Genomic DNA, 12,646 nt, shown 5'->3' with positions numbered 1-12,646 from the left:
CTATAAATTGTAATCAGGATTCTCACTTCATCTTAGAAAAAAAAATTCTATAACTTTTCCAGGTATTTCTAGAAAATTTCAATGCAAATCTAGACCATATATTATCTGTACATGCAATTCTTCATGAGAAAAATTGTGTTTTTTTTTACATTTGTAATGTCAAATATCAGGTTTTGAACAAAAAAACATCATTGAATGAGGATTGAAACATGGAAAAGTTTCACTAAAATGTGGAACTTTAACAACAAATAATTGTGTTAGATATTAAAATTATTTAAATCGAATTTCAATAACTAATTAGTGTTACTAATAATTGTAAGACCAGTTATTTTCCAGGTATGATGTAGAAATTTTCTAGGATTTTGCAACAAAAAATGAACTTTTCTTGTTTTTTAGTGTCAAAATAAAATTCCCCGACAATTTCAGGTTTTGCGTCTTCTCCCTGACCTATGGGATAAAAGACTTTTTTCGATTTTTCAACAAATAATAAGCACTCAAAAAATATTTTTAAGCACTTTCCAAAAAAAAAAAATATTATAAATAGGATATGAGAAGTAATAAATTTTTTTATTCTATTGTTTAAAGTTCTTAATTTATAAACATAAAATGAACAAAAACATTTCCAAAAACTCTCCATAATCAGGATAAAATAAATAATTTTTGATAAATATTGCAAAGAAAACAGTGAAAATCATGCTCTTTTTGTAATTTATGAAGACAATCGACAAGGCAAAGAAAAAATCTCTTTTTAAAAGATAGAAAGTTAAGCACTTTTTACAAACCCCAAATAAAAAAAAGCTACTTTAAGTTCTTTTAAAACTAAAATAAGCACCTTTTAAAAACACTATGCACCCTGGAAATGTATAAGAAATGAAAAACCGTGTTCACTGCAATTTGACAGACAAGGAAAATTTTTTTTCAGTGATCACTTAAAATATCTGCACAAATAAATTAGCATATTTGAGATCACTCCCATGTTTGATTCCCAGTACCTATCTAAAAAAACTGATTTTTAGATCAAAAGATATTAAAAGTGTTTCGGGTTAATCTTTTGCACACTATACATTCATAGACGTAAAAGGCATTTTTGTTTTAAAGTGAAAAGGTTTAGAAATCAATTTTAAATTAGTAAGCATTTTTAAGTAAATGCAATTAAATAAACAAACGGGTCAAAATTATTCAGACATAACAATTGAAAATGTTGGTTACTTTGGTGCTTAAAAAATGCGTAGCTCTTTATTTTCTAGTTTAAACTTTTTTTTAAATTTCTGATAATCCCAAAAATATACACGATTAAAATTGCAAGGCATATTAAATAACTGATAGGAAAGAATTCGAATCTTAATTAGTAGTTTGATATAAATAACTAAAAAACAACATTTTGTATATGTATCCACTTCAGGCTTAAGATCAACAGCGTGGCACAATTTAGAAGCATTTTCATTAAAAAAAAAAGGGTATATTTAATTAAAATTATATACCCAAAGATAAGTTCACTAAGCATAACACTTAAAAGTAATTTAAGATATCATATGAAGTATTTTCTAAAATTACATGAAAAATTACTTCCACAGAAGATCAGTGTGATAAAAAAAAGTTTGTTTATAAACAATAAAACAATCAGACTGAACTGTAGGTTAGACTCTCGGATTCTTAATTAAAACAAGAATAACAAAAACTTCGTTCAAATGATGAAATTCTCTTTTATTTACAACTCGAAAAGCAGTTTATAGGATCTCTCTGGTCCCATACCTCAAAAATGAACTCACCAACTTATAAAAAATAAAAATAAAAAAAATTCTAAAAAAATTATCAAACACCACGCTTGTAATGACGGCACATGCTCACTGTCAGTCTTAACACCAACTATTAAATCTTTTAAAATTCTACTTTTATACGTCTACAATGCAGGGGTGATTGTGAGTCCAACTAAAAAAAATCCTGAAAATTTCTTGAGTAAAATCATTGATGATGCATTTCAAAAAGTTGCATTTATTATTCTACAAGAAAAAAATACCAAGTATAAATTCTAGTTCTAATATTTTAAAATAAAATATGCAAGAGTTTGTATACATAAATGTGATCGATGATTTCTTGAAACTTCGAGATCGCAGTTAGAGAAAAATCCGGATTTTTTCCGGGGCACAATCAGTTTTGACGACTACATAAAAAATCACACAGGGTCATTGAAACATTTTTTAAAATAAGAACTGCAGACAAAAGTGAAGTAAAATTAAAATGGAAAAAAAAAAAGAATTAAAAAAAAAATTATCAAACGGCAGCAGTCGCCATAGCAACGCTTGTAATGATGACGCATGCTCACTGTCAGTCTTGAACACCAACTATTAAGTCTTTGCAGGGGTGATTGTGAGCCTAACTAAAAAATCCTGAAAATTTCTTGAGTAAAATCATTAATGATGCATTTCAAAAAATTGCTTTTATAAATTTAAATCATAGATATTTTCAAAAATATGAAATTCTAAATAAATTATATATATAAATGCTGAATAATTATGTATAAGTTTACTTACATCTCTATTCACATTTATTATTCTACAAGAAAAAAATACCAAGTATAACTTCTAGTTCTAATATTTTAAAATAAAATATGCAAGAGTTTGTATACATAAATGTGATCGATGATTTCTTGAAACTTCTGGACCTGGGGTTTCTGGAAACTTCGGGATCGCAGTTAGAGAAAAATCCGGATTTTTTCCGGGGCACAATCATTTTTGACGACTACATAAAAAATCACACAGATTCATTGAAACATTTTTAAAAAATGAATTTTTTAAAATAAGAACTGCAGACAAAAGTGAAGTAAAATTAAAATGAAAAAAAAAAAGAATTCCAAAAAAATTATCAAACAGCAGCAACGCTTGTAATGACGACGCATGCTCACTGTCAGTCTTGAACACTAACTATTAAGTCTTTGCAGGGGTGATGTGAACCTAACTAAAAAATCCTGAAAATTTCTTGAGTAAAATCATTAATGATGCATTTCAAAAAATTGCTTTTATAAATTTAAATCATAGATATTTTCAAAAATATGAAATTCTAAATAAATTATATATATAAATGCTGAATAATTATGTATAAGTTTACTAACATCTCTATTCACATTTATTATTCTACAAGAAAAAAATACCAAGTATAAATTCTAGTTCTAATATTTTAAAATAAAATATACAAGAGTTTGTATACATAAATGTGATTGATGATTTCTTGAAACTTCTGGACCTGGGATTTCTGGAAACTTCGGGATCGCGGTTAGAGAAAAATCCGGATTTTTTCCGGGGCACAATCATTTTTGACAACGATATAAAAAATCACACAGGTTCATTGAAAATTTTTTAAACAATTTATTTTTTAAAATAAGAAATGCAGACAAAAGTGAAGCAATTAAAAACAAACATATTTACAAAAGTTTTTGAAGTTCTAGATCAAGAAAACAATTTCATTAGCAACCATTAATTGATTGGCTTCGGTCATCGCATCCAAAGCAGTATTTATTTCTTCAGGAGTGAAAGGATGTTCTGTTTCTTGTTCGCTCACATAATCGTTCAACACTTGGATAGGAACAGACTGTGCATGGCGTTCTTTAAAGAGCTTCGATATAATTGATCTGAAGTCTTTCATCCTGAGGGTATGAAGAAAAAAAAGAATCAATAATAAGCAGTAAAGGGGAAAAAAGATCAGAGAATAAACTTTTGTAACCACAAGGTGAAAAACCGTGAAAATTTCATGTACAAAAAATTGATATTGATTTTATATACCATGCATGTTTCATAGTTGGCATGACTTTTTGAAATAAGATTTATATTTAAATTACCTATCAATGAAGAATATCACATTTTTACAGAAACTAATGTAAGAAAAATCTTAGTTCTCACAAAAATCATGTGAATATGAATTGTGATATTTGATTTTTAAAATGCGCGAACATGAATCACATTATTGGATTAAAAAAACACGTAAATATGGATCACGACGCGCATCGATAATTTGATTTTTGAAATAAGTAAATACAAATCATAAAAATGGACTTTTAAATTACGTAAATTGATGTTTGATATTTAAACCGCGATATTAGAGGATTCCAGCGAAGTCCAATTATTCATAATGGTAAAAATTGGCCAAACCAAAAGAATCATATTGGCGGTTTTCTGCCCATTTGCGGAAAAATCATGTGTATGGAAGGGGTTTTAGATGGAGGAATTCCGTGAAAATTTTGCCTGAGTATAAGTATTTGATCAGTGAAAGTCGGAGAAACAATGGTCTTGAGAAACGTGGAATTTCGTTATATTCCCCGAAAAATCATACAGAGTGTTCGCCTTCCAATGAGGTGAACCAAGTTCGAAACCCAGGTATGGCTGGTCAATACAAATTCCACAGTGTTGACGTAAAATATCCTCAATGGTAGACGGATCATGGGTTCGAGTCCCCTTGCCGCCATGCTAACCGTGGGAGGTTTTCCTCTGCTTGTAACGCAAATGTAGGTTAGTTCGATCAAAAAGTCCTCTATGAAAGCAAATTTCGCCCAATACTTGATCCAGAAGTTCCCTTGTCTTCTAGGTCGGGTTCAAAATTACAAGGCTATGGAATTGAACATTGGTAGTTGTAAGTAAAAAAATTGGGTTGACTGTTCAACAACAATAATAAAATAAAATACTTATTCCTTTAAAGGCCTGTTTAGACGATCCAATTTCTTGGACAGAGATTGATTGATCTTGATGGAAACTTGTTTTGCTTTGAGCTTGGATCGTGTAAACTATCATCCAAGAACTTGGTCCAACTTCTTGGACAATGGTAGAGCATGTTCTACCTTCCATCCAAGTTTTTTCTCCCTTAACCAATCAGCGTCTTAGGTTTTGTGACGTCAACAAGCAGGCAGCAAATTATGTCATTTTGTCGTCTGTTTTCATATATTTTAGTCCAAATAAATTGATCTGTTGCGGTTTATTTGAGTTATTATGATTTTATTTAGTAATTTTAAACTTATGTAAGTATTATTTTATAATGTTGAATATGAACAATGCGCATGCGCTAGTTTTTCTTTCAACGAATCAGTGACATTCAAGAACGGTGTTACAAACATCCGTTATCTTTCCATTTATAGCATCTCTGATTGATTGAATGTTGGGTTAATGGCACAAAGTCTAAAGAAGGACATGCTGCACCAAACAAACGGTTTTAAAATAAAGGTAAGGTTAATTGGGTCGCCGACCCCCCCCCAAATATGGGTATGCGGGAAAAATTTTCATCTTGGCGCCATGACAGTCTCCCGCACAGCCGGAGGTGGACAGAAAGTATCTGCCACACGCACTGGCCGAGAGGCCCGTCGAAGCCCCTCAGTGGCATTTATTTAAAAACAATAAAAAAACATAATACTATTTTAGCAACAGCCCGGAGGCTATCGGGCAAAAATACAAAAGTAACAAATTCACCTCTATAAACATGTTTTACATGTATAGTTGTGATTATTCCGACTATTAACTATGAGGTGAAATTAAATATCTAAAGATTGATGTTTACAATAAAATATATCAAAAAATCAAGAAATGCTAGGAAATGATTGCAGAAATATGTTCAAGTGCTTGTTTTTCGTTACAGTATTTACATTTAAATAAAGGTAAATGTATATTTCAAATTTACCTCCTTAAAAATCATACGTGACAGATGTATTCAAAAGTGAGTAAAATCAGATAAAATGTAAATGTAGTAGTAAAACATTATAAAACAATTGTATTCAAAGCTGAATAAAATTGCGAATAGGATAAAACAGTTAGATACAGTATAAAAGACCGATAGCGTGTAGAAAAGCAAAAATGTTAGGATGATGAGAGTCACCTAACAAATCCCACAGAGTTAAAAATAGAACAACCAAAAACGGTTAGACGATGACAGTTAAAACATGGGCAGCTGATTAAAATATGATGAATAGTGAGTAAAACTTTACAGGTGTTGCATTGGGGAGGAGGTTCCCCAAATAACAAATGTAGGTGGGTAGAGCCGAGTGGCCGATTCAGAGACGGTTTAATTTTGCATCTGCATGCCGCAGACTCAATACAGGATAAGGGTTAAAAACTGTTTTTATTGAGTGCAACTTGTTATAAATTTTTTGATCCCATTGTTGTTGCGAAACAGATGTGATGAACTGTCGAATATAAGTTTTTGTGTTCGAGAAAGGTACAGATAGAGTTAAAACAGAGGTAGCAGATCGCGCAGCCGAATCAGCCAAGTCGTTCCCTGGGATATCAACGTGACTCGGTACCCAACAGAATAAAATGTGAAATCTATTTTTGTAAAGGGTTATCAACAGGGATGAGATTGGCCAAATGGCAAAAAAGCTGAATTTCCACGTAAGTAAATTTTACGTGTGTGTAATAGTTTAATAATAAATTGCAGGCAATTTAAGATAATAAACGAATGATTACATCGATTCTTAACATTTAGTAAAAAGTAAAATAACCTATTGAAAAAATTAAGCTAGAAATTATATTTTTCTTCAGTTCACATAAAAGAGACAATTATTACTTGAGGAATTGCCCGATTTGGCAAATAAAAACTTTTGAGAACATACATTGACAGTCCCTTTCTTTTAATAAATACTGTTACGTGATTTATAAAACAATTGCATTCAAAAGTGAGTAAAATCAAATAAATCAGATAAACAAGATAAACAAACAAATAAATCAGAAACATGACTTTTAAAATTATTTAGAAAAGAAAATAAACTTTTACAATTAGAATTACTATGTTCATATTATAATCTAATCTAGATAAAGCCCTGTGAAACATGTCAATAACTGTGAAGTAGAAACATATAGTAACTCCTTAACATACAAAAATTGCTATTTTAGTTTGAAACAAGTACATGATAATCAGAAACTCTTTAGATAATTATTTTTCATATGATAAGAATTTCGCATTTTATACCATAAATAACAGCAGCATTATTTTTTTAATTTTGGAGCTAAGTTGATCAACTTTTTTTCCACAAAAAATTTAATAACTTATTATAACAAAAATTGATAGCTTTTGTTTGCTATATCTTTTTTTAAAATTTTTGTTTAATTTGCTGCAAATGCTTCATGTTTTACATAACAAGCAAAAAGATCCTTTATCAAGGTCTGCTCGTAATGCAGCCTGTGAATGAGGGGAAACAGATTGGTGATTAATTTTTTAGTCGTTAGCCCATCTTCAAACATCTTTTGACAAATCCTATTTTTTCTTTCTTCACCTGCCTTTGTCACAAGCTTCTTAGCTATAATTGATATTATTCGCGATAATCACGTGAATACAAATAGCGACCTTGCATTTTAAAATCGTGTGAATACGAATCACGATAATGGATTTAAAAACCACTTGAATATAAAGCTCGATATTCGATTTTAAAATTGAAAAAATTTAAACTGCATATTAGAATTCTTAAATTGAGTATATACAAATCACGATGCATAATTTTTAAATTGCGTGAATGCGAATCCCAATGTCTTATTTTAAAATAAAGTATAAATACAAAAATCAATGTTTGATATTATAACCGCATGAACAAATCACGACATTGGATTTTAAACTCGTGTCAATATGAATCGCTACATAGATTTTTTAAAAATGGGTAAATATAAATTGTGATATTGGATTTTTATATCACGTAAATAAGAATCGAAATGTTAGCAAATTCCGGGCTCGTAAAAGGCTCGTTTGAATTAAGAAAATACAAACTACCTGGCGGACAAGTAAAAATGCGGAAAATCTTATCTTCTGCGTCTAAAAGCGGAGAAAATAGCTAAAATAAGTAAAAATGTGGAAGGATTAGCAGCTATGTAGTTTGAATTTTCTGCTTAAATTTGAAAATCGGAAATAAATATAATTATTTTATTTCAATGGCTGAATTTTTCGAAAAAGTAGAATATTTATTAAAAAAAAAAGTGAAACTTTGAGATAAACGGAGTTTTTGATAAAAAGGCTGAAATTCAAGAGGCAAAAGTAAAAAATGCAGAAAAATCTCATCCCTGTATTAATAAAACAAAGAATCTGACGAGTATCACTGTTAAAATTTTCCAACTGCCTTAAAACACTCATACTGTCGGAGTATATGCAATACTTCCTTGTAGAGCGAGTGGAAATCAGACGCAGTGCCAAGAGGATGGCAGCAGCTTCAGCAGTAAAGACAGAGCAAATACTTGGGATTCTGTAGCTATAGGTATCATCAGCGATAATGATGCCACAGCCCACATAACCCGCAGATTTTGATCCGCAAGTAAACACAGGTACATACTCTGAATATTGGTCACGATGAGAAATGAATAGTTGCTGGTAGATAATGGGTGCAACATTAGATTTATTATACATCATAAAAGGGGAATAAAATAGATACGGTATAATGTTCCATGGAGGTATGAGAAGATGATCCACTGATTGCGATGGTGATTTGCAAATGTCAAAAGTTTGAATGAGTAAACGCATGCGAGCATGAAATGGACGGACGTGAAAAGATCTAGCTGCATATAATCTCTCCAAGCTTGATGAAATTACTTAATGCTTTAGTGGATGATATCTAGAGGACATGATACGAAAGTAATAACTGAGAGATAGCTTCATGCGATGTAAATCTAATGGTATTTGATTGCAGATAACGCATAAACTTTCAACGGGGGATGTACGAAAAGCTCCCGAACAAATGCGAAGAGCTGAATGGTGTACGGTATCTAAGATACGTAGATTTGAGGTGGTTGCAGAGCCATAAACTGCACATGCATAGTCAAGCAGTGAGAGTATCAGCGCTTGATATATGCATAGCAGGGTTAGGCGATCAGCTCCCCAAAATGTATTACACAGAACAAGCAAAATGTTCAGTTTCTGTTTGCATTGTTTACTTAATAGCCTGATATGAGGTATGAAAGTTAGCTTATTGTCGAAAATGACTCCTAAAAATTTCGTGTGTGGCACGACTGTTAAATTAATGTTTCGAATGGAGATGTCAGGGCCATTATGAAGCGCGCGTGTACGGCCGAAATGGATGCAGCAACTTTTAGAAGGTGAAAGAGTGTGACTATTCTGATCACACCAGTCTAAGATCTTGTTAACAGCTAATTGCAGTTGTCGCTCGATGACTCTCATGTCGAATCCTGAACATGAGATGTGTAGATCGACAGAGAGAGCCAGAGACAGTAGGGGGCAAGAAGTTTAAAACTGGTGAAATATGCATGATGAATAATGTGACACTTAAAACGCTGCCTTATGGGACGCGTTCCGCTTGAACGTAAAGATCAGAAAATGTAGGTCCAAGTTTAATACGAAAATAGCGCCTCAGCAAGAAATTTTTGATGAAAATTGGCAAATGACCCCGGAGTCCAATGTCAAACAGTGTCTGGAGAATTCCACAACGCCAAGTTCGATCATATGCCTTTTCAATACCAAAAAAAAAAAAAAAAAAAAACAGAAACAAGATGATTCAGCCGGACAAAGGCATTATGAATTCTGGATTATAGTTCAATAATATTGTCTAAAGTTGACCGGCCCTTACGGAAGCCACTTTGAAAGTCTGGTATGACACGCTTTTTTTCGATGTAATACAGTAAACCGAGAGTTAACCATCCGCTCAAATGTTTTACCAAGGCAGCTGGTCAAGGCTATCAGGCGATAGTTGATTGGATCGTTAGCCTCTTTACCTGGTTTTAGAATAGGTATTACAGACGTGCCAACCTAGCAAAATTAACATTCAGGAGTTTCCCTAACAATAATTTAGGAGATTTTAGGAGGGGTAAAAAAAAGATGCACGGTATGCAATATTTGACACTTCTAAGGAATTTTAAGTAAAAAATTTATTAAATATAAGAATGCAAGAAATTTTACACACTAATAGAGCACAAATTGTGGAAAAATATTAAATGGAAATAAAATAATTAAACACAGATTTAGCAACACAAAACTATATTAGGTAGATAATCTTGATTTAAAAAATAAATACCATTTCCTTAATAAAACATTACTTAAAAACCCTTGACACTGTAATAAAAATGCACAAAATCTTTTAAAAAATAAATAAATTGAATAAAAAAACCAATTCAATACTAATGTCTGTACAATAAAGAACCAATTATCCGGGATGCTCGGGACCATCGCTATCCCGGATGTCTTAATTTCCCAGTTTTCTGGATCGACCAAAAAGTGTCGTTAATTGATGTTTTATCGAACCCAAATTACAAGGAAAAAGTGTAACTACATTTTAAAGTAAGAGAAAAAGAAAACCACTCCTAATTCTAAAAAGGAAAAAAATTGTAGAAGCGTCTCTGCTCTTTGTAGGCAGCTGCGCATTTCTCATCCACCACGGCTTGCGGTGGCGAGAAAGTGAACTTGACGACTTAGGAATACTTTCCTCTGCCGCTTGGAGAATTACAGATGTTACATTATTAATAGCAGCACCTATAGTATTGCGAGTTATCATGTCTTCCGTAATCTGAGCAAGCATTATGAAGTCTCAACAGTCGTAGAATATGACACGCCCGGAAGAGGTGTACAGGCAGTAACGATTTGACGGGCTGCATTACTTTAACTGATTGAATTTCTTTCTCCTCTGACCATCTAGGACAACTCCTTGAGTAAGCTTCATGAGCTCCCTTGCAGTTAATACAAAGGGGTTGTAACTCGCAGGAAGTGTCTGAATGGCCTGGAGTAGAGCAGCGAGCACAAACAGGTGTATCACGGCAAGATGCTTTTTGAATGCCCAAACCTTTGGCACTGAAAGCACCTCAAAGGATTTATAGGGTCTAACTGGGCAATTATACCATGCAAGTTTAAAGCAGATGGTAACGTTGGAGAGGCAAACGTAAGGATAAGATGTTTCATTGTAATGAGTTGTCCATTCCTTCGAATTTTAATCCTACGGACCTCAACAACATGCTGGTCTTCTAAGATCGTATTTTCTTTGTTTTCTATGAATTCCGCTTGGGAGATTACTCCATGACAGGTATTCAACGATTTGTGTGGAGTGAGTTATCTTAAAGGAACAGATAGCTGCAGTGGCTTGTTTTTCGGATGTCGTCTGCGCTAAAAGGTCGCCAGAATGTAGTTTTCTCACAAAGGCTACTTCTCCTAGTGCAGAGAGAAGAGCTTTGTGTATTAAGAATGGTGAAACTTTAGAAAATGATGTGTTTGGTAGGACAGGATTCGTCAATGTTATTATGAAATAACGAGCATATACATGCGGTGTAAGAGCTGTTCCGCTGTCTTTGCATTGGTGTGCGGAATTCAACACCGTACTATCTTCAGCCATTGAAAATAAAAACAGTACTACTACCAGCGGCATCACCCACCACGGAGTCCTACTAAGGGGGTGCAAAAAACAAAAATAGTGTATTAGCCAAAGCAGTGTATTGGGGTACCAAGACGCCCCTCAACTGCCAGGATCCCCTTTTCCAAGGACACGGGTCTCCACGCACGGCAAACCCGAGGGTGGTCTCTTCCCACCTGGGTCTGATACAACAGGGTGGTAATCAAACATAGATGAAAAGCCCTTATCAGTAAATTCGCAACCACGGCAAGGGGAAGAGAAAGGGGAAAGTAGGACTAAAGGGAGAGGAAAGGGAGGACAGGTTACTAGGGTACCCCGGGGCGTGACTCCCTGTGTTTACCTAGTTGTTTACCTAAAGTAGGTAAACCCCCCTGAGGGTTTATAGCATCTCTGATAATACTTATGCCTTTGATGTATCCACGCTCATTTTCGATCTCTCAGATGTGACAATTCTTTAATTTTCAAATGAAGCTAGTGCATGAAAAATGTAATACAAACTTTAAAAAGTAAAGACAGATGACTGCGTCGAGAAAGACCCTGATTATCTTTCAATTCAAAAATAGAGATTAATTTTATCAAAAGAATCTTTAGTTACTCGAGGCAACACGTTTGAAAGCTGTTTTATGATAGATATTAATCAATTTTACAGATTCTATACACATTACAGGATGTAAATTTTTTGCACGGTGTAAAAGAAACAAGGGATTTATATACGACTATTTCAGAAATATAGAACTTAGATCTCTTAAAGTAATATTTCTAATACAGGATTAAAAAGATGTGAATATAAAAAAATAAGATACCTTGAGTCGGACAAACTACTGGGTTTACTTGTATCCATTGTTGACGAGCCTGCCTGCGTCGTTCCAGATGATGGTTGGGAAGAAGCAACTTGGGCACCTATTAAAAAATTTTGTCAAACACACTTTATTGCCATGAATAATAGTATATATATATATATAATGTTAGCACTCGTGTGAGCAGAACAAACAGGCACAGCATTTTTAAATAGAGCATGTATATTTTATGTAATCATTATGTGATGACGAGGAGGGAGAGAATGCGATTCTTAATCATCGTGCTGTTCCATAAATGTTAGGGAAAATCTTGCAAAGAAATTTCGTAAAATGTCTCGTTTTAGGAAAATCTTAGTAATTGTAATTGGTTTATTAAATAGGTCACGCGATTCCCACAAAGAGCAAAGGGGAAAAGGTCCTTCTTTTAATGAATGCATACTTGAGCTAAAAATAGATTAAAGGACAGAATGTGAACTTAAAAGTGTGAGAAAGTGTTTTGAAAAAATAAAATAAGAAAAGGATTTACAGAACAGGAATAACATAAGAAGAT

General features: G+C 32.9%; 1 protein-coding gene across 1 annotated transcript in view; it reads right to left on the bottom strand.

The window, feature by feature from the left end:
• Positions 1-3,342: 3,342 nt before the first annotated feature.
• The window catches only part of Mcm3 (minichromosome maintenance 3), a 43,666-nt gene continuing 34,362 nt past the window's right edge, over positions 3,343-12,646 (bottom strand). The window contains exons 17-18 of the mRNA XM_087158079.1: positions 12,103-12,199; positions 3,343-3,640 (exon numbers count right to left, since the gene is read on the bottom strand). Coding sequence (XP_087014205.1) covers positions 3,439-3,640; positions 12,103-12,199 — 299 coding nt within the window. The 3' untranslated portion in view covers positions 3,343-3,438. The remainder of the gene's footprint in view (positions 3,641-12,102; positions 12,200-12,646) is intronic.

This window comes from Parasteatoda tepidariorum, chromosome 2 (genome assembly GCF_982258835.1).
Source record: "Parasteatoda tepidariorum strain Cologne lab strain chromosome 2, Ptep-v5.0, whole genome shotgun sequence".
Lineage (NCBI taxonomy): Eukaryota > Metazoa > Arthropoda > Arachnida > Araneae > Theridiidae > Parasteatoda > Parasteatoda tepidariorum.
The sequence above is the reverse complement of the archived record's forward strand: the minus strand, read 5'-3'. Positions and strand labels throughout refer to the sequence as shown.